The sequence below is a fragment of the Monodelphis domestica genome, chromosome 4, assembly GCF_027887165.1.
Source record: "Monodelphis domestica isolate mMonDom1 chromosome 4, mMonDom1.pri, whole genome shotgun sequence".
Lineage (NCBI taxonomy): Eukaryota > Metazoa > Chordata > Mammalia > Didelphimorphia > Didelphidae > Monodelphis > Monodelphis domestica.
In genome coordinates, this window is record NC_077230.1 from 83,478,832 (window position 1) to 83,501,571 (window position 22,740).

At 36.5% G+C, this 22,740-nt stretch overlaps 1 protein-coding gene across 5 annotated transcripts in view; it reads left to right on the top strand.

Moving 5' to 3' along the window:
• CFAP91 (cilia and flagella associated protein 91) overlaps positions 1–22,740 on the top strand; it is a 75,104-nt gene that overhangs the window by 2,903 nt on the left and 49,461 nt on the right. For 3 of the 5 annotated variants that reach the window (XM_056793499.1, XM_056793500.1, XM_007493743.3), the window contains exons 2-6: positions 10,451–10,527; positions 10,800–10,957; positions 16,916–16,999; positions 17,808–17,864; positions 21,883–22,070. In XM_056793499.1, coding sequence (XP_056649477.1) covers positions 10,451–10,527; positions 10,800–10,957; positions 16,916–16,999; positions 17,808–17,864; positions 21,883–22,070 — 564 coding nt within the window. Of the gene's footprint in view, positions 1–10,450; positions 10,528–10,799; positions 10,958–16,915; positions 17,000–17,807; positions 17,865–21,579; positions 21,745–21,882; positions 22,071–22,740 lie in introns of those variants that run through there. The other 2 variants (XM_056793501.1, XM_056793502.1) reach the window with 2 other exon arrangements.

The following is a 22,740-nucleotide window of genomic DNA, read 5'->3' on the forward strand; positions in this document are numbered from 1 at the left end:
GAATACCTAAATATTTCACAGCTGATTATCATTTCAATAATGCTATTATTGTCTATAATGTTCAAGTTTTGTTTTGCTTTGCATCAACTCATGTAAGTCTTCCCAGGTGTTTCTGAAATCATTCTGTGTGGAATGGAATTCTGGGGAGGCTGTACCTCCAGAAATCACTCTAATTAGCAGACAGGAGACTTAATAAAATGTTGTCAGAAAAAAAGCTGCTTTATTTGGAGAAAACAGTGGACAGCAGAGAGGGGGAGGAGAAGGGGAGGAAAAGGGATTCTGCCCACAAAAGTGACTTGCTCAGGGCAAAAACGTCCCTCTTCTTCTAGGTACAATCACAGACTTTTATAACAATCCTGACACAAGATTCTCCTCCTTCCTTCTGTCCAATCCCACAGAAGTGGGGACTGTGACCTTTACAGTTGAGCTCATGAATTTTCAACATTCTGTACCCCTAAACACCCCCATGATCCATAAAAACCCTTGACTATCATGGGATTCCCAGGCCAGGACCATAATAATACTTCTGAAACTCCCTGTACTTTCCCTCCTTCAGCTATCTTATAGGTTTTTGAAAATAGGTTAGGAAAACTAGAAGTTTTATGGGGGCAGGAGAGGGGGCAGGCAGTTTTAGTCTAAGGAATAGTAACACTAAGGGGTCTTGAGAACTGGGGTTGCAATAAGCCAAATACCACTCTGAGAATTACACACTGAATCTCTTCCTACACAATCCTCTGCCTAATAATTTCTTATAGTGTAATGGTATGTCATCGCAATCATATACTGCAATGTATTTAGTAATCCCTCAATTGATGATTGTTTTTATTTAGTTGTTTCAATTATGTCCTACTCTATTTGAGTTTTCTTGGTACTGGCTTGCTCTGCCATTTCCTTCTCCCTCTCATTTTATACATAAGAAAACTGAGGCAAATAAATAGGTGACTTGCCCAGGGTCCAGAGTACCTGAGGTCAGATTTGACCCCAAGTCTTCCTGGTTCTAGCTTAGCTCTCAACTGTGACTCCTAGTTGCTCTAAATGCCCCAATTGATGGGCATCCCTTCAATTTCCAATTCTTTACCAGCACAAAAAGAATTGCTCTAAATATTTTTGTACAGATGGATCCTTTTCCTTTTTCTTTGATCTCTGTGAGACCTAAAACCTAGTAGTGATATTGCTGGATCAAAGGATATACACAGTTTTATAGCCTTGGGAGCATTGTTTCATTTTCTGTCAGACTGCTTTTCAGTTTTCCCAGAAGAGTTTGTCAAGTGGTGAGTATTTATTTGCCTCAGGAGCTTGGACTTCAAGGTTTATCAAACACTGGATTAACAGTGTTATTTGATTCTGTTGAACATGTACCTAATCTATTCCTTGACCAATCATGCTACATTCTACAAAGGTCTCTTTCTCTCTCTCTCTCTCTCTCTCTCTCTCTCTCTCTCTCTCTCTCTCTCTTTCTTTCTTTCTCCTTCCTTTCTTCTCTTCCTCCCTTCTCTTCCATCTTAGAATCAATATTGTATATTGGGTTCCAAGGCTGAAAAGTGGTAAGGGCTAAGCAGTGGTGGGGTGTGGTGGGGTGTGTGTGTGTGTGTGTGTGTGTGTGTGTGTGTGTGTGTGTTGCACAGCTAGGAAATGTCTGAGGTAAGATTTTAACCCAGGACCTCCCATCTCTAGGCCTGGGCTCTCAATCCACTGAGCCACCCAGTTGCCCTCCAGTATTAGATTGTTTTATTTTTGAGTACTTTATGGCATAGTTTGAGATCTGGTATTGCCTTCTTTCACTTTTTTTTCATTTATTTCATTGAAATTCTTGACCTTTTGTTCCTCCAGCTGAATTCTGTTATTATTTTTTCAGTTATGTAAAATAATTCTCTGGTAGTTTGGTATTACATTGATAAAGAACATTAATTTAGGTAGTATTGCCATTTTTAATATATTGGTTTGCTCTACCCATGAATAAATTAACATTTCTTTAATTATTTAGCTCTGGCTTTATTGGTATTTTACATGTAGTTGGTATGTGTGGCTTGACAGACAGACTCCCAAATATTTTATGCTGTTTGCTGTTATTTTAGATGGAATTTCTCATTTTATCTCTTTCTACTGAGTTTTATTGTGACTAAATAGAAATGCTGATGATTTGTGTGGATTTATTTTAAATCCTGCAACTTGGTAATTCATTGTTTCAGCTGGTTTCTTTAGTTCACTATCTAGGGTTCTTCTAGTGTATTCATATCATCTGCCAAGAGTTATAGTTTTGTTTATGTATTGCCTATGCATATTCCCTCAATTTCTTTTTCTTGCCTTTTTCCTTTATCTGCCATTTCTAGTAGCATATTGAATTGCAATGGTTGTAATAGACATCCTTGCTTCACTCCCACTCTTATTGGAAAGATTTCTAATTTATTACCATTACAGCTAATGATGGTCTTGGTTTTTACATTGGTACTACATTTTAAGAAATGCTTTACTTATTCCTATGTTTTATAGTATTTTTAATAGGAATGCATGTTTTATTTTTCCACATCTCTTGATATAATCATATAAATTATTTTTTGTTTTTGTTATTGATATAGTGAGTTTTCCTTATGGTTTTCCTAATATTGAATCAAATCTACATTTCTGATACAAATCCAATCTGGTAAGAGTATGTGATTTTTCTGTTATATTGTTGTAATATCTTTACTAGTATCTTATTTAAAATTTTTGCATCAAAATTTATTGTGGAAGTTGGTCTACAGTTTTCTTTCTCAGTTTTGGATCCCTCTTGTTTAGGTATCAAAATCTTATTTGTGTTATGGAAAGAATTTGGTAGGACTCCTTTACCTATTTTCCCAAATAGTTTATATAATTATGGAATTGTTTTTTAAATGTTTAGTAGAATTTACTTATAAATTCATCTGGTCTTGGTTTTAATGTTTTTGCCCTAAGGAGGGAGACCATTTATGGCTTAATTTCTTTAACTGATATTCTATTATTTTGGACAGTTTGCATTTTTTCCCCCATTTCGTTTAGATTGCCAATATGATTGGCATATTTTTGGGCAAAAATAGCTCTTATTACTTTAATTTCATCTTCACTAGTTGTACATTTACCCTTTTTATTTTTGATACTCATAATTTGTTTTTTAATCAAATTAGCCATTTTTTCCCATAAAACCAGCTTCTTAGTTATCTGTTCAGTGAATTGCTTTCAATTTTATTAATTTTTCCTTTGGTTTTTAGAATTTCTAATTTGATGTTTAAATGAGCATTCTTATTTCAGGACCAAATTGAAATCCTGAAATCTACTTTTTATCTTTTATTGATATAAGTGTTCAGAGATATAAATTTTCCTTTAAGTACCATGCCATGAATTTATTATATTGTCCCATTGTTGTCATTATTTTAAAAGAAATTATTGTTTCTATGACTTGTTCTTTGACCCACTCATTCTTTTAGTATAGATTAATTAGATTCCAATTAATTTTTAATATATTTCTCTAACACCCTTTATTGAATATATTTTTTATTGCATTATGGGCTGAAAAGAGTGCATTTAGTACTTCTGCTTTTCTGCATTGGTTTGTAAGATCTATTTTTACTTTCGTTTTGTCTAAGATCATGATTGCTACCTTTGCCATTTGAAGACTAGTTTCTCCTCTAACCCTTTATTTTAATGAAGTGTTTAACTTTTTTCAAGTGTGTTTATTATAAACATTACTAGATTCTGGTTTCTAATCCATTCTGCTATCTTCCATTTTATGTGTGGGTTCATCTCATTTACATTTATAGTTATGATTACTGTGTATTTCCCTTCATCCTATTATTTTTTTATCTATCCTTCTCTTTTTTAACCTTACTTCTCAAAAATCTGTTTATCTTGTCCTTCCCTCCCTCTTACCATCTTTCCCCTTCACCCCACCCCACCTTTTCTTAGCCATTTCCTCTCCTACTTCTCTGTTAGGTAAGATGAATTTCTAAACTCAACTCTGTGTATGTATATATTGTTCCCTCCTTGAGCCAATTTAAATGGAAGTGAGGTCCAAGCGTTAGCTCCTGTTTTGTAAAACCTCTTCCTTATGCATCTCCTTTATGTGAACTAATTTCCCCCAGTCTACTTCATCTTTCCTTTCTCACCTTTCCATTCTTTTTTTTTGAGATCATACCAATATAATAGATTCATACCCATGCCCTCTGTCCATGTAGACTCCTTGTAATTTCCCTAATATTAATAAAGTTCTTAGGAATTACATTGATCATCTTTCCATATAGGAATGTAAATAGTTTAACTGTCTTAAGTTCCTTTTGATTTCTTATTCATGTTTATTTTTTCATGCTTTTCTTGAGTCTTGTACTTAAAAATAAGATTTCCTACTCAGCTCTTATTTTTTAGTCAGGAATACTTTGAAAGTTCTGTATTTAATTAAATGTCTATTTTCTCTTTTATAGAATTATAGTCAGTTTGGGGGGATAGATCATTCTTGGTTGTAATCTTAGCTCCTTTGACTTTTAGAATATCATATTTCAAGGCCTCTGCTTCTTTAGAGAGGTAGATGCTAAATCTTGTATGAGCTTTTTACTGTGATTGCATGGTATTTCAGTTATTTCTTTTCAAATGCTTTCAATATTTTCTTGTTGATCTAAGAGCACTGAAATTTGGCCTGAGAGTTTTCATTTTTATATCTCTTTCAGGAGATGATTGGTAGATTCTTTCAGTTTCTACTTTACCCTTTTGGTTATATATCTTGCCAATTTTCCATGACAATTTCTTGAAATATGATGTCTAGGCTTTTTTTTTTTTTTAATCATGGCATTCAAGTTGTCAAATAATTCTTAAATTATCTCTCTTTTATCTATTTTCTAGGTCAGTTTTCCATTAAGCTATTTCACATTTTCATCTATTTTATAATTTTTTTGACTTTGTTTTATTGCCTCTTGATGTCTCATGGAATCATTAACTTCCACTTACCAAATTCTAATTTTTAAGGAGTTATTTTTTTAGTGAAGGTTTGTATCTCTTTTACTAAACTGTCAATTCTCTTCATAATTTTCTGGCATAGCTCTCATTTCTTTTCCCAGCTTTTCCTCTAATGCTTTTTAAAATAATTTTTTTTCTCTTTTAAAAACTCCTTTTCTTTAGCTCTCCTAGGAATTCTTGTTGGGCTTGTGTCCAATCTGCATTTTTCTTTGAGGCTTTGCATGTAGATGTTTTCAAGTTACTGTCTTCTTAGTTTGCGTCTTGATTTTCCATGTTGACTGTAGAAACCTTTTATGAGCAGATTCTCTTTTTGTTATTGCTGTTGTTTGCTTGTTTTTCCAGCCCAATTCTTGACTTTTAACTTTATGTTAGGGTCGGGTTATACTTATCCCTTGGCAGTGGTAGCAAGGAGGCTTTCCTGGGCTTCTATGGCTAGATTTGACCTTTTGTAGGTTTTGGATGTTTGCAAGTTGATATGATCTGGGGAGAATTCTGGTCATTATCCTCCTACTCTGAACTTTTGTCCTTACCCAGATATAGCCTAGGTTCTCTCACAACTGCAGACTGTAATCACTCTTCTACACCCTGTTGATGCTATCTGAAACTGAATATGGGCAAAGAGGATGCCAAATGGTACTGAGTCCTGCAACCAGTGCTAACAGGGGCCTCCTGTAATGTATTTCTGTCTACATGTTTAGGGCCTTTATGGCCCTTACATAGGTCCTCTATCAGGTGCTGTTTCCACCCCACCACTGGACTCCAAGCTAGTACCAGTTTCAGTATCTTTATATATCTCTTTCTGTACTTTTAATCTATCTTTAGCTAGAAGAATGAGTCACTGTTCTTTTTTAATTTAATTTTTATCCTACTCAGAATTTGACTTAATACATTAAAAAATATATTTAGAGGGTTTAATTGGTCAAGTTCCACAGAAATGTTTACTCGGCTGCTGTCTTGGCTCTGACCCATAGATGATTTGTTAAAAGTAATATGATTAGTCTCCATGATTGTCTACAAAATATCATTACTTTATAATTTCCCATACATAAATACTAGCAACTTGCATTTAAGAAGCACTTTGCTTTATGATTGAGAAGTTCTTTAATAGATATTAACTTGCTTGATGCTTAGGATAACTGTTTCAGGTAGTCAGCATATTTTATTTTTCTCATTTTACATTTGAAGAAAATGAATTTTAAATAAGTTTAAATAAATTTAAATGAGTTAACTTTGCTAGTAAATGGCGTTTCTTTGCATCAAAATCTGTATCTATATGTATATCTACATCTACATCTCTGTTTCTGTCTCTAGAATCACAAGATTAAAATCTATACGTATATTAATTAGTTCTGAATTCCATGTTAACTACTCCCTGTTCAAAAAAATTTTTTTTGTAAACTCCTTTCAGATTTTGAGATCTGTGCCCTAGTTCTGATGGCATTTTAAAGATTCTACCCTGTCCTCATGTGTCATGATTTTATGAACCTTAATCATATTTTGTTTCAGCCTTGGTCTTTTAGGACCAATGAAGTTGTTTATCTCTGATTATCAAAATCAAACTAAATGGGGCCAGTTTAGGGGGTGGGGGATCAGTGGATTGAGAGCCAGGCCTAGAGATGGGAAGTTCTAGGTTCAAATCTGATCTCAGATACCTCCTAGCTGTGTGACCCTGAGTAAGTCACTTAACCCCTATTGCCTAGCCTTTACTGCTCTTCTACCTTAGAACCAATTACACAGTACTGAAAAGGTAAGGGTTAAAAAACAAACTAAGAAATATTTATTGAGCGACTATTATGTGCAAAGAAATCATTTTAGTTATCCTTCTTTGAACTTTGTTCTCTCAATTTTATTGACTAGAATTGCATGTTGCTGTATTCTAGTTGCTAATAATTAATCATGGCTTTGTATAGGGCTGTCAGGTTTTCCTACTGATATCTATCATTTTGTTGGTCTTTTTGGTTTTATGAGTGCAGTTATCTAATTTTTGAGGTCATCCTCTTTTTGGGGGGTTGTTAGCTAATATCTTATCGCCTTCCTTATTATAGTTCCGTTTTTTCCCCTGCTCTCCTGGTCTGTACTCTGGTCCTCCCCCAGGAAAAGCCTCTGCTCCCTTGAGAACCCTAAGCATTCGTCTCTGGAACTGTGTGAGGGATATGGAGCTGCCAAGCAATGTTCCATGCTGTACCCAGTGCCAGCACAGAGGTTCTCTGGAATCTCTTTCTGACCAATTGTCTGGTCTCTTTCCTGACTTTGGTCAGCGATCTCCCAAAGCTGCTGCTGTTGTTATTGTGTGTCCCACACTTTCCCCCATAGTTCTAGAATCTTCTCTCTGCATCTGCATCTCCCTGCAGATCCACATCATCTGCTCTCTTACTTATAACAAGCCACATGCATTCTGAGCCTGCCCCCACCCCTGTGCCATAGACCTCTCCTGAATTGTCTTCGGCTGGAAGAAAATGTTGTATTTTGACCTTTTGTTGTCTATGCTACTCCAAAATTTGAATTTATGTGTCATTTTAAAGTTGTTTGGAGGAAAATGTTAGGAGAATTCAACTGGGTTACTGCTGAACATCATATTGACTCCTTTCAGTGTATAGTTTCTAACAAGATAGGAAGTTTGATTTAATAACATTATTAATAATAACAGACATTTACATAATGTTTTAAGAGTTGCAAATTCTTGTATTATCTCATTTGATCCTGACAACAGTTCTATGAGGTAGGTGCTATTATTATCCTCATTTTTACAGAGGAGGAAACTGAGACCAAGTGAGATTAGATGGCCTGCCCAGGATCACATAGCTGGTAATTATGTGCCTGAGAGAGCACATCATGAACCTGTATCTTTGAGTTTTAATGTTAAAATATTCTATTTCCCCCCCAATTACATGTGAAATATTTTTAACCATTTTCTAAAATTTCAAGTTCCAAATTTTCTCCCTCTTTCCCTCCTCTGCCCCTTCTCTGAGACAGCAAGTAATTTGATATAGATTATACATATGATATCATTCAAAACATTTCCATATTGGTCATGGAAGACACACATAAAAAAAAAAGGAGATTGGGAGGGGTGGCTAAGTAGCACAGTGATCAGAGTGCCGGGCCTGCAGTTGGGAGGACCTGAGTTCAAATTTGACCTCAAATACTTCCTGTGTAACCCTAGGCAAAGTCATTTTACCCCAGTTGCTAGCCCTTAACACTTTTCTGCCTTACAATCAATACTTAGTATTGATCCTAAGAAAGAAAATAAAACAATGTGAAAAGCAATATACTTCAATCTTCAGACTCCATCAGTTCTTTCTCTGGAGGTGGATAGCAATTTTCATAGTAAGTCCTTTAGAATTGCCTTGGATCATTATGTTGTTGAGAATAGCTAAGTCATTCACAGCTAATCATCATACAATATTGCTCTTACCATGTACAATGTTCTCCTGGTTCTGCTTATTTCACTTTGCATCAGTTGATAGAAGTCTTTCCAGGTTTTTCTGAAATCACCCTGCTCATTATTTCTTATAGCACAATAATATTCTATTACAATAACATATCAACTTATTTAGCCATTTCCCAATTAAAGGATATTTCCTCACTTTCCAATTCTTTGCCACCACAAAAAGAGCAGCTATAAATATTATTGGGTCAAAGAGTATGCAAAGTTTTATAGTCCTCTAGCTTAGTTCCAAATTTTTCTTCAGAGTGGTTGGATCAGTTCACAACTCCACCAACAGTGCATTAGTGTCCTGATTTTCCCATATTCCCTCTAACATTCATCATTTCTCTTTAATTTATAATCTATCTTTTTGATAATTGATCATCTTTATCAAGAACCCATTGTAATCCTAAGCTTTGAATGGAAACCTTTCTAAAATTAGACTTATATACTTCTCTGCCTTAAAAGGCAGATGAGGAATTCAATATGATTTTACTTGACTGAGTTACAGCACAGAAATATACTCAGACTTTTGAATAGAAAGTTATTTTCTCCATATGGCTATATGGAGAATGGCTATACATTTTGGGTTCTTCTCTCTGTTTTTAAAATTGTTGTTGTTTTTCTATCTCCTCTTATAAAGTCTTCACTTTTCCCTACTGATTCTGTGCCAATTTCTAGTTGCTACTCACCACACCTCACCCTTAATTTGTTGTTTCTAATTTGCTAGTATTGTTGAATTGTGCATAAAAAAAAGAGTAGGTTCTTAGTGAAGACCTATGAGTTTTCCTAGGAATAAAATTCATGAGCTTTAGTGCATAGATTTTATGACATATTCCAGCTGCTCAGAAGCTGTTCTTTCTATTTCATATTTTTGGTTCTCTTTTGAATAGTTGAATTTGTAATGACTTCATAATAGAAGGCATGCTTTGTAACCATAAAGTGATATATAAATATAAGTCAGTGGTTCTCAGCCTCTCAATTTGTAGCAATGAGAATACATAATGCATACCAGGTATTTACATTCCGAATCTTAACTGTAGCAAAATTACAGTTTTGAAGTAGCCACCAAAATAAATTTTTGGTTTGGGGTCACTGCAACACGAGGAACTGTATTGTGGGGTCACGGCATTAGAAAGGTTGAGAACCACTGAATTATCAGTGATTATAATTCCTACTAAATTTTCTACCACTCTTATGAATAAGTTTCTTCTGTAGATATCATATTATGTTATTCTCTCTTTGCTCTGGGCATTTTCTTTGACTGTCTTCCATGCTTTTAACACTCTCTCTTTTCTGTTCCAATTAATGATCTCCTCCCTGGCTTTAAGCCCCAATCAGAATCTAATCTATTATGAAAGTCTTATCCAATCTATCTTAATTCTGGTTCCTTCCCTCTGTTAATGATTTCCCATTTATCCTATGTATAACTTGCTTTTTATATATTTGTACATGTCTCCCCTATCAGATTGTAAGCTTCCTGCTGGCAGGGGACATGCTTTGCCTTCTTTTATATCCCCAGTGCTTAACACAGTGCTTAGCATATAGTAGGTGCTTAATAAAGGATTTTTGATTGTCACTGAACACAAAATGGTCAGTTGTAAAAATTTCTGAATTAAGTTTAAAGACTAAATTTATACCTTAACTTGATTTTTTAAAGGAAAAAATTACTGGTTGCTTTTTAAATTTTCACAATGGGCAGGGTGAACATCCATGGCCTTTCTTGGGTACTTGACATTTCCTAGGCATTATAACCTTCAAAGAGATTCAACTTTGTATATGTATGTAGGGTTGGTGGTGGTAAAGGGGGTAAAGTTGGGAACCTGTTATACCATTTTCTATTTCTATGACCTCTTTAAGCTGATTTTGAAGTACAAATTTGCATGTGGATTTAAAAATTTTTTTGGCTGTGGTAGTAATGAGGACCTTGACCTGTTCTAGTATTGGGCAATCTGGTAGATTTTCTATTTCATTCTCTGAGAGATTGTTGTTTTGACATTTTCTCCTTAGCTTGTGAATAGATTTGCTATATTGTTTATTCTTCTGCTTATGTTCTTATTGCAGATCCATTGTTTATAGTATCAAGTGCAAAGGACCATGCACAGGCTAATATCCAGGCTACTGTGATGAGAAACCAATTGGTAGGCTATTTCATTTTCCCTCACTTATTCAGGCAATTTAATAGGCCTGAATCAGGCCTGAATTGTCTAGTTGATTGTGTATATTGATCATATAATTGAATAATTGCTAGATCTTCCCTAGAATTTGTGTTGTGAAGATGCAATTACTCGGGACAAGGCAGTTTGCCATTTGTTGACTCTTTTGAGGGTTAATGAAGTACTGTGAGTGTGTGAAATGTTTTAAAATTGATTATATTACTCCCTCCATTTTTTTCCTGTTTTACTTCTATTAGAAAAAAGTTCCCAGGTTTAGAGCTATGTTTAGTACCCTGCAGAATTATCCAAGATGCACGGTGTTTTTGAACCCCTCACATCCTATCCCACTATTTATTGATCGAGAATGGCGAGGATGGGCGGAGCAACGTAAAGAAGCTCTCTACAAACTTGCAGCGTAAGTGTTGGGTGACTAGCTTTCAAAAACTCTACTCATACTATTTGTTTTTCTTTTTCCGGTCAGCTTATTCTTTCGAGTTTAAATCATTTTGTCTTTAATGACCTGATGACATTTTTGCAGGTGCTTCCACACATTAAACCAGTAACAATGGTCATAGAGGACTGAAGAGTATAATCTGGCCAGTGGGTCAGAACACACATGTATAGGCCAAGTAGCAATCTGCCAGGGTGAATAGGAATGTCTGAGACTTTGTGGACCTGCAGCATACTTTATACATTCTAGATTTCCTGGGGAAAGATTTTTAAGCAACTAGTACATTTCTTATAATAATTTTCATATATGTTCTTTAGAGAATTATAGGCAATACATATTTAGCAGAGAAATCTGGAGTTTCTTTGCCTTTTGTTTATCCATAAATTTATTTTTAGTAAACACTTTTTGATAATAATGATGAACATCTTCAGGCTAGGAACCAAGAAACGTGCTTTAAAATTATTCTTATTGTTTGGCACTTCAAGAATAGAACATTTTGTAGCTTTATTGTTAGTTAATTTTTGCTTTTATGTGTCTGTCTCCCAACCTAAGAGTAACTGAGTGACTAAACAGGAGCTTCCACATTCCTCACTGTTGCTGCTTGAAATTTCTTTCCCTTTTCTTCTGAAGATACTATATTGCCTGTGAATGCCTTCTCATGAAGACTTCTTTCCTTCCATTCTACCTGTCACCCACCATATGCTCATGCATAAATCTTCCTTAGCCCTTGGGTCAATCCTGGGCAGGATCTTGATTGTCAAGGGAAAAGGGCAGCTATTTCTCTAGTCCTAGCTTTGGACACAATGCTCTCTAGCCTTTGTCTAGCCTTTGCTTCCCCTCACACTGAGGTGTCTTAGTTGCTGCCTAGCTCCTGTTGCAAAGCACTTAGGATAACATATATTCAATCTTCCTTTAAATGCAGGATTTTTCTTTGAAGTTTAGGTGAATCTTCAGTCATTTGTGTATCCAAAGATCCACAATTAACACAATAGGCCACCTGTGTAACCTCTACGTGAAAACAGAGAGTTGCTAAGAATAAAAGAAAGCTATTTTTAGTCCTTTATGCTCTTATTTACAGAAGTAAAAATTCTCAGTAAACTTCCAAAAGACACTGTCATGTTTCAGGGACAGGAGAATTTTAGGTATAAGCTGGGAAATTGTGTTTTCTTTTGCAGTGGAGGATTCTCATAAGAGGAGAAAAACCCTGGTTGAAAATTATGGCATTTGGGGTGCCTCCTCATATTCCAGCCTCCCTCAGAACTATTGCAGGTATATAGTACTCAGTGGGTCTTCAGCTACTCATAAATATAGCACATAAGCTCCCTTCCCCCAATATTTTTATTTTTACCAGTAAGCCAGAAGACTCAGTGCAAAAGCAGTATGTAAAATAGCATAAAAAGAAAAGTAGTAAAGGTAGCAATAGAATATTTTCACTCACAAATTCAGGGCACAGTCTCACACAAACAATTTTCACCATCATTGAGAAGAGTAGGCACACATAGAGATCATGCATGTGAAGGCAACACAGGTAGAAATACGTGTGTTCTGGACATAGGTGTGGCTAACACAGATGAATGAATGGGAATCAAGCTGCCTTGATATTTGTAGGGCCACTGATGGCTTCTATTGTCTTCTCTCTGCTCTGCTGAGTCCCTTGGCACTGTCTGGTCACTGAATCACCACTGCTGCCTGTTAGGTGCTGTCTCCTGTGTGTCTAAGCCAACCTCTTCTTACTGCTTTCATCTATTCTGCCTCAGCTTATAGTCTTCTGCTTAGGAATCTCCAACAGAGGTTCTTCTTCTTCTCCGTAGAAGAAAGATTGTCTCTGTCATTGTTTTGTGTTCATAATCTAGAGACTAAACTTCAGTTCTTTGAGAAAGGACCCAGATGGTGTAGGCGAAAGTGCTTTTTCAGTAAGTTGCTTCTTAGTCCTTGGGCTAATTAAATTCTTTTGCTGTACAGATCTACCATCTAGCTAATTAGAATCAAGACATTTCAATTGTCTTTCTTTTGTTAGCATGATGATGAATTTGTACCAAACCTCCGATTTAGGATGAACCCCTTATAGGAATCCGGTGCCTTCAAGACCACTTTCAAGAACTCCGTTCATAAGATAGATATATCTTCATGATATATTTGTATTTACGATGAGTGTGACATAGTGGGATAGATTGTTGGACTTGGGAGACCAGGAACTGCTCCCCCTCCCCCATCAGCTGTGTAAGCTAGGAATCCCGCTTTAATTCTCAAAGCTTTCTCAGGATTTAGCTGAAATGAATGTAAGCAGGCATAACAACTAAGCTTGGAAGACAGGATCTAAGTCCTCCATCCTCTGCTCTCCAGGCCTACAATTTCTCAGAGTTGTAATTTCCCTGGAACAATGTCAGTAGAAGGATTCAGGCAGGCTAGTCTCTGGGAGGTAAGGAAGGGCAGTATTGACATAAACTCGGGATGAAGAACTCTTCCGAGAAAATCACACTAGTTGGACCTTACAAGCTCCCTAATTTTCATACTTCGTGGCACCCCAAACTTCTCCTTCAGGACCTACCGCCAATATTGACTTGGAGCTGACAGAGTCCCCACATTTGCTGCAGAAATGGAATTTGCCAGTATCCCAGGTTGAACTGGAGAAGGCATTTTCCCATGAAAACATTGCTGCATATGGGAGTTAGAGTCGGTTTTGCTATTAGTAGAGTGTACTATATTGGGTATATTCACATAGGTGAAGAATCTGTGGTTTTGTCAGTGTGGCAATATATATCAAGTATATTATAATTTAAGTAGATTTTGTGGGTCGGCATGAGCACTTCATCACCAGGTTATAGCTTTGGGAATGTGGGAAAATGTGTTTAAATCCATAAAAATAACTTAAGAGACACTTGAAAATCCTGTTCATAATTTAAAGGCTGTCTCTATTTTTTTTAACTAATGAAATATTTATACTTGGGGCCAGTACCAGGTGGTGAGTAGTGCTAGACTTGGGAGATAGGAAGGCCTGGGTTTGTATTCTATCTTAGACACTACTAGTGGTGACTCTTAACTTCTCTGAATCTCTTTCCTTGTCTATAAAATGGGGATAATTTTAATGGCATCATTTTATAGAACTGTTAGGGTTAGTGTGAATCAAGGAAGTATAGAAATAGAGAGTTTGGAGAAAGAGATTCGTCCAGATTGCTTTGAGTGTAGAGTGCATGGAATCAGTAAAACTGTGATGGGCTTTGCATTCTAGGCAGAAAAGTTTATTGGGAAGCTCTGTTTCCAAGTGACTAGTAATGAGAGAGATGAAACTTAATGTCTAAGTTAACAATAAGAAACAAAGAGGATTGGATAGATTCAAACAATACTTCAGAGATGGGCTTGACAGGGACTGGTAAAAGATGAGACACTGAAGATGGAGAGAAAAGAGTCAAAAGATATTCCCAAGTTTACAAATGTGGAAGATTAGGCAAATAGTGGTGTCAATGATAGAAATAGTGAAGTTAGTAGTATGGGAGAGATAATGAACTCAGTTTCTAACTTAGGTACTAGTTGGATATCCAGGCAGAGATAATAAAATTATGGTTTTAGGGCTGAAATGGATCTTAGATGTCATCTAGTTCAACCCCTTCATGTCACAGATGAATAGGCTGCCTAATAAATGAAAGAACTGAGATTTGAACCCAGGTCTTTTGACTCAGCAAGAATTAAGCATTCTACTGTATTTTAATACTGTATTTAATACTGTATTTTACAGTACATGTAATCATGTACTGTATCTACATGTTGTTTCCAATGGCCAGTAGATAGTTGAGAATCTGGTCTGGATGTCAAGAGCTTTAGGTGAGAGACATTTAGATTGAGAAGTCATCCATGTAGGGGCAGGCAGATGACTCACTGGATAGAGAGCCAGGCCTGCAGAATAAAGGGAGGGTTCAAATCCGGCCTCAGATACTTCTTGTCTATGTGACCCTGGATAAGTCCCTTAACTTCAGATGCCCAGCCCTTCTGTTCTTTTGCATTGGAACTGATACTTTGTATTAATTCTAAGACAGAAGGTAAGGATTTCTTAAAAAGTTAAAAAAGAAGTCATAATTCAGAGCACGTGATTAAAGCTGCAGGAATGAAGGGGATTGTCAAAGATGGAGAGTACACTCTCCATTTTTCTCTTTTCTTCCCAAGAACAATCTAGGAGCAAAAGTATGAGAGTATATACATCATCAAATTCCTATAGGCTATTTTGTGTTTCTAGAAACCACGAGATAAAAAGGGTTAGACTAGACAGCTTCTGACATTCCTTCCAACTCTAGCTAGGAGCCTTAATGTTCAGGATGCCTTAGAATTGTTTAACGCTGTGGTTCCTCACCTTCTGGGTATGGTACCTCTTGATTGTGTTAAAATGTTTCTAGGACCTTGACATGAAATAATTGTATTGTGAAAATTCTCTCATAATCAAAGTATATGATGACAGAAAACTTCTATGGATTCATTAATATTTGAAAATACTTGTATCATATTAATAATATCAACACATTTTATTAGATGATATATTAATGTGCAAAATTATATAATTACTAATAATAACTATATTAATATAAACTTGTAAAGAGTAATATATATGCAGGTTATAATTTATTTAGTCTACAGATGATCTGCTTGCTTGTTATACTGAGTCATATAATGTATAAAATTGAAATGATATAACGATCAAAATTACAATGGATGCTGAACCGATTGGGTTAAGAACCTTGTGGCCAACTTTGTGGTTTATGACACAGTGTGAACATTGTTTCTTCTTGTTCACTCCTCTAATCTTAAAGGTGAGCCTGGGCCAATTCCAAGATCTGCTTTCTTGGTCCTTGCTACTAATACCTTCAATTTGTTATCCATTGTTAAAAGTAGGTGACCTTTTATCTCCGAGGCAGAATTTCCTCATTAGAAGTGCTTTTATTTATTACTTAAGCTTTTTCAGCTTCCAGACATATCTTTCCTTCCCACTTATTTATAGAAGCCTTTCCTCCAGTAACCAGTTGTGACTATATTGACATCCTAGAGAATCTGTTCAAGAGGATCCAAAACCTCTCAAAATTTAGTAGTGGTATAGTCTATAATATCACTTATCTGTAACATTGCCAAATGCTGGCTGTGGAACGTTTCACTTAGATGTTATCAGCCAAAGCCTGAGATGCCTGTGGCTGGTAGCAGCCATGATTTCCAGAGGTATAGTGGCACAGATTCCACGATGAGGTCAGATACTGCCTGGCCTACTGCTCCCCTGTAACTTTGCTTATGGTAATTAAAAAAAAAACCCTTACGTTCTGAAGTAGAATTGATATTAAATATCAAATCCAAAACAGAAGTGAAGTAAGGGCTAGGTAGTTGGGGTTAAGTGATTTTTCTAGGGTCACTCAGCTAGGAAGTATTCAAGGCTAGATTTGAACCCAGAACCTACATTCTCCAGTTCTTGCTTTCTATTCACTGGGGCACCTCACTGCCCCTTATGATAGTTTTTATATGAAATCATGTGACTTCCTTAACTGCCTAAGAATGATTTTTAGAAGCTAAACCATCACGTAGCATATCAGGAGAACTGAGTATCATTTTAAGACACATACCTAATAACATAGAGTGCCTATAAAAAGTTTGAAATATGTATCTGAACTTAAGAAACATGGAGTAATAAATGGAAATTGTATGGAATACTGATATAATGTAAACTCCTTAAGGGTGGTGGTTGTTTCATTTTTGTCTTTGTATCCCCACCAGTGCCTGGCACATAGTAAATGTGTAAACAGCAAAATAGTAAATCAAAAAATAGTCAAAATAAGAAGTCTTATTGCTTGATAGACTAATAGAAGAGTTACCTCTTTGAATAAAGTATTGTGAAAATAAAATGCCAAATAATAAAAAATTCCAGATCTGAATTTTTTTCTTGCTTCATTTTAGTACGGACCCTTCTTTTAAGATGCCTAAAGAAGAGCACGAAGACCCTCAAGTTACTGGAAAGAATCGCTATAAATATTTTGAATGGTAAGAAGTTAATGTTAATATTGAATGAATTCTATCTGGCAATTAAGGCCTGTTGGAATATGTGCACTTAGAATGAGAGAAGGGAATTTCCCTATAATTCACAAAAAGTTCAGTAGTTTGAGCAGATGAAAAATGACATGGGGTGCTGAGTGGTGTGGGACCTAAGTAATGGAAATGGAAAAATATTAGAACTGACTGGAAAGTAGTATACATAGGCTGCATGATCAATCTAAGCAGGACTGAAAGGATTCAGTTTGAATGAATAGCTCAAAAAGGTAGCTATAAATTGGCAATTGTGTAAAATTGAATCAAAAGATGGACCTGAGTTTCTGGAACAGAAGTAAAATCTTGAGTCTTTCTTTGCCTAAGCTCCCTTGAGAAAGGAAATTTCTAATGAACATTGGTATTTATAAGCAATCTTTTTCCATGCAACTAAGTTACAACTAAAGATGGACTGTCTTGCTAACTGCCTTTCAAGATGTCTTTCCACTTTTATTTCCAAACATTCTAGACTTTAAGGATGTTATAAATCTCTTCTTTTAGACATGATCTTCCCATGTGGGAGCCAGCTTTGTAATTTCACAGAAATATAATCCAGTGTAGGTGAGAGCTTTGGAAGAGAATATGAAATGGTATACAGAAAGCAATATTTAAGAAACCACCCCCCAAGGAATTGAAGAAGGCCAGAGTTACCGTGTTAATGTGTGAATCATAGCATCTTAGAATTGGAGACCTCAGGAGTTATATCATCAGTCTTCCATCTAAGTCAATAATCTCATTTAATTGTCTTGCCTCATTTTCTCCCCAGGCCTTTTCTTCCATTTTATAAGCAGATGCCACTCAATGTTGTTCTTGCAACACCAAAGTAAGTAGTAAACAAAATTACTTTTTTCAGTTAATTTTGTTTCTTCACTTTCAGAAATGTAGACTGTTTGCCTTGGGATATTTGATTTAAAAAAGAAATTAATCAAAAAATTTTGCTCCTCTGCTAAATATGTTTGTTTTTTGATGCTATGACTCAACAATTTGTCACAATATCCCATCAATAAATATTCTGTGAATCTTGCATTTTTTCCTGTACTGTCTTACTTTAATGGAATTCATCAGTCCTATCAGTTAAACGTTATAAAGGTCCTGTAAAAGGATAAGCAATATATGGCCTGCCATAGCTCATTTAAGTTCCATATTTCTGAAAAGAAATGTATTTAGTTCTGTGCATGCAAACATGTTCTTCCTAATGCTCATATTCTTGGGGTCCTGGCAAGTAGCATATGATGAACATTTGTCCCTTGGTCTTACAGAGAGGAATAGACTGCGGAGAGATGCCTTTATCTTTAAACAGATACCAAAAAAAGTTTGTTACACAGAGAACTAGCAAGTAACTTCATGGTTAGTCTAGGGTGTGAAGCCACCAAGGGCCTTGTGTGGGCAATTGAGGAATAAAATGGAGTTAGCGAATCCTCCAGCTTTTCTGGTTTGTCTTGTTAGTTTTATGTTCACCTAGATGGGATAACATGGCAATGCCCCCCCCCCCCATTTTATCTGATAACAAGGAAACAATGTATCTGAAGGTCCAAATTACTTTCTCTTAAAAAAGGAAACAAATAGCAAAAAAAAAAAAACAACCCAAACCCCACCTTTATTTCAGCTTTGTTTGAAACTACTTATTTCTGCCATCCTGAGAGGAACTTACCAGATCAGTGCCATATAGCTGGTTATTACTGAATCATATCTGCCTGGTTCATAGGCTAATAATAATAACAGGTCATTTTTGGTATATAAAAATGATCCTGCTAGTCAGGAGAGAGGCCAAGTTTAGTTAGCCACACGTTTTCACTTATCCACACGAAGACCAATGGTAAGCATTGAGGAAAAAGCTTGGGGGATTGAACAGTTCAGTCTCTGACTACTGAAGAGAGCAAATCTACCTTTCTCACATGGCTTACTTAGCACAGTATTAAAATATCCTTGTGCAGTTAATCAATATGGTCAGTGGTTGAATGATTGAGGACTTACTGTAACACCATGATCTTCCCAATTGATTAAATCTTCCTGATTTGCTGTTTGTAAATTAGGCCTCTTCAGTTCTCTGTAGATGGGTGCTCTGCTTCCATGCTTAGGTATTTCAAAAATCTTCAGTGCTGTTTGTGCACCACACCTGACCAGTGCTCACGTCACATTTCAGGCCCTTAGTATGTCAAGAGAGTATTAACAAGCATTGACAGAAAAATTGATCTCCCTGTAGCCAACTTAGTAACAAACCTTTTTAAACTTAACTAATCTGATCCTTGATAACAGATATATGGCCCCATCACTAGCCTGTTTTGGAGCCTTTCTAGCTTGGTAGGACCTACCATGTTTTGTGTCCTTTGAGAACCGAGCATCGCCACCTACTACAATGGAACATTTGAGTGGAGTGTCAGTGGTAAATGAGGATAAGAGAGCAAGAGGAAAAGAAGGCACTTTGGTATAGAGACACGGCAGTGACAGGATTCTGTCCTGCTCCCCCCTTCCCCCCTATCTAGAAGCACAGCTGACAGTGATAGCTGTTCAATTCAGCAGTGCTTCTTTTATTGCCAGGCACCATGCTAAGCCGTGGGGGATGCAGAGACAAGAATGAAAATGGTTCCTCCCTCGAGGAGCCTACATTCTACATGAAGGAGACACTTTATACATAGTTAAGTAAATACAAAATATATGCAGACTAAAAACAATGTAGGGAGCACTGATATCTGGGGAGACCAGGAAAATCTTCAGTCTAGGAGGGTGGCATTTGGGCTGAGTCTTGAAGGCAAGTGAGGAATTCTATGAAGCAGAGGTGAGAAGGAAGAGCATTCTTGGTGTGGTAGATAACCTGTTCAAAGGTACCTCTGTGGGAAATGGAAAGTGGGATAAATGGAAGAGTGAGTGGGGCTGTTTGACTGGAATGTTTAGTATTAAAAGGAGAAGTCATAAAATAAGCTTGGAAAAATAGATTGGATCTATCTCTTAAAAGGGCTTAATTGAAAAACAGAGGTGTTTATGCTTTATCCTTGAGGTGAAGGAGAACTATGGAGGTTTCTCAAGGAAGAGGATGACATGGCCAGACCTGCATTTTAGAAAGATCACTGGCAGTCTGGTAGAGGATAGATTGGAGAGGGGGTGAGACTGGAGGCAAGAAGACCACAAGCAGGAAGACTCCTACAGTAACCAAAGTGGGAAGTGATGGGGGCCTTTATTACCAAGTCTGTGGGAAGTACCATTGATAGGCAAAGAGATTGGACCAGAGAAGAGAGCAGCAACAATAGCAAGAATATCAAGATATATCAAGATATAGGAGAGATCAGACTGAGCAGGAATATAGATGATCAGAACAGCATAGAAGTATTGTTTTTAGACATCTTTTCTCTTTTATATGCCACCTTGACCTATAGACTAGCCACTTGGCCACAGTTGGCCTGAGGAGCCCTTATAGAATTCACTTGGCCAGTAGGGTCAGAGGATAGAGAAGAAAAGGGAAGAACTTTGAAGAAACTTTACAATTGCTGAACCATTGTGATATTTAGCTCCTATTTTTCCATCCTCCAAAACTCACCAGAATGAGAAAATAGAACAATTTATAGTAGTTAAGGTAAGTAACCAAGAAAGTGGTCAAGAGAGAAAGAGTATTTGTCAAGTTGTCATGGAAATTGTAACATAGCAGTATTGTTTGGTATCCATCAGATCTTTGGGAGTATAATTGATGGGTCATATGTCAGGAATCTGGATTGGATGGATTCATTAAGCCTAAGCCCTCATACAATCCACCTTTGCATGTTTGATCTGATTTCTTAAAATATATGTTATTAAATAAATTATCTAGTGATTATTCTAGTTGGAAAAATTAAAAACCACTCCTGTTTCCTGCTGGCAATATAATGAATATCATAGGCACTTGTCTCTTAAGAGCATATACTTACATGCATATATAGGTGTGTGTGTGTGTGTGTGTGTGTGTGTGTGTGTGTGTGTGTGTGTGTGTGTAAATGCAGTCATCTGTCTTGTGCTACCAGGTAGCTTAAAACTGAACTGACTTCACCAGCCACCATATGATACCTACCACTCATTTTATTATTAAAATTTTTTTAAACCCTTATATTCTATCTTAGAATTGATACTGAATATTGGTCACAAGACAGAAGAGTGGTAAGAACTAGGCAATTGGAGTTAAGTGACTTGCCCAGGGTTGTATAGCTAGGAAGCATCTCAAGCAAATTTGAACCCAGGACCTCCTATCTTCAGGCCTGGTCCACTATCCACTAAACCACCTAGCTGCCTTATATGCCACTCATTTTAGATAACTATGGTTTATACTCTAGACTTAGACCAATACTCCACTACCTAGAAGAAGAAATGTTTCAGGCTCTAACCTACCTTATGAGTCCTTGAATTCAGCCAGGAGAGATCACCTAATTTGGGGGCATGACTATGAGAGAGAAGGTAAAAATTTGGGGCACACGTAGCTTGAGGGATTCTACTGTACTTTAAGGTATGCCTGTAGAACCCAGAATCTACCTTTTTATATTCACAGATGGCCTCTCTTCAAGTCTCCCATCCCCTCATCTCCCTTCATCTTGCCCCTCAAGTCAGCTTGTGGGAGAATGACTTTTTTCTAGTTCTTATGGAGATGGCAGGAAAATTCTTCAGGGACATCTGGGAAGAACCCTAATCATGCTGAAGAATCTGAAAGAGAAACAGAGGGTTTTCTTCCCACCAGAGATGGCAGGGTACATTACTTTGTGTTCCCTTGAGTTTAGGGGAGAAAAGGCCAATATGTGTTCAGAGTTGGATTTTTAACTTCTGTTAGTACTTGAATGATGGTAACACGATGTAATTTTTTTTCTTCTTTCTATTTCACCTTTCAGGCAAGATATTCCACACAGCTATATTACTACAGTCAAGAAATCACAGTCACACATTGCTTTGGTGCATACTCAAGGCACCCAGACAGATTATCGGGATAGCGAAACTCAAACAGATCCATATACACCAGAATATGTAGTATGCCAGGAAACCATCCCTGAGATCTTGACCCTGGCTACTCTCACTTGGGGTAAGTTGGCTAATGCGTTAATAATAGCAGGTTAAGACTACTATTGTTGATGGATAATTGTATGTTCAGATGGAGGAGACAAGACTCCAGGAATGATCCTTGTGTGTGACCCATTGTTCTTTCTCTACTGTAGGTTCATGAAGGTTGCCTTTAGTTATAGTGCAGCTGCTATCTGGAGAGTCTTATTCTGTATAGCTACTTTTTCAATCTAGTCTCTCTTTAAGACATGATTCAAAGATGGCCATCTTAATTTTCACAAACATCTTTTGATTGCTTTGCTTACCACTCATTCTCTCCTGTATTCTCATTCACTCTCTAAACCACACATCATTTCTCATGTAGGCTTTTCTTATCCAGTCCCTTAGTTTCTCCTTTTTACCAATCCATTTACCCTCCAAGAATCAACTTGTTTGAATGTATATTCATGTGTACATATTAAATCAACTCAATGAGCATTTATTAAACACCTACTATGTTCCAGGAACTCAGCTAAGCACTGCAGAAAAGCAAATATATATGTTTATATATCTACCTGCTCTCAAGGAGCTCAGTTTAATGAGAGAACATGTAGACAACTTATTTACAAATAAGAGATATACAGTATACATTTGAGATCATCAAAAGAGGGAGAGCACTAGCATTAAAGAGGGGCCTGGAAAAAGCTTCTTGC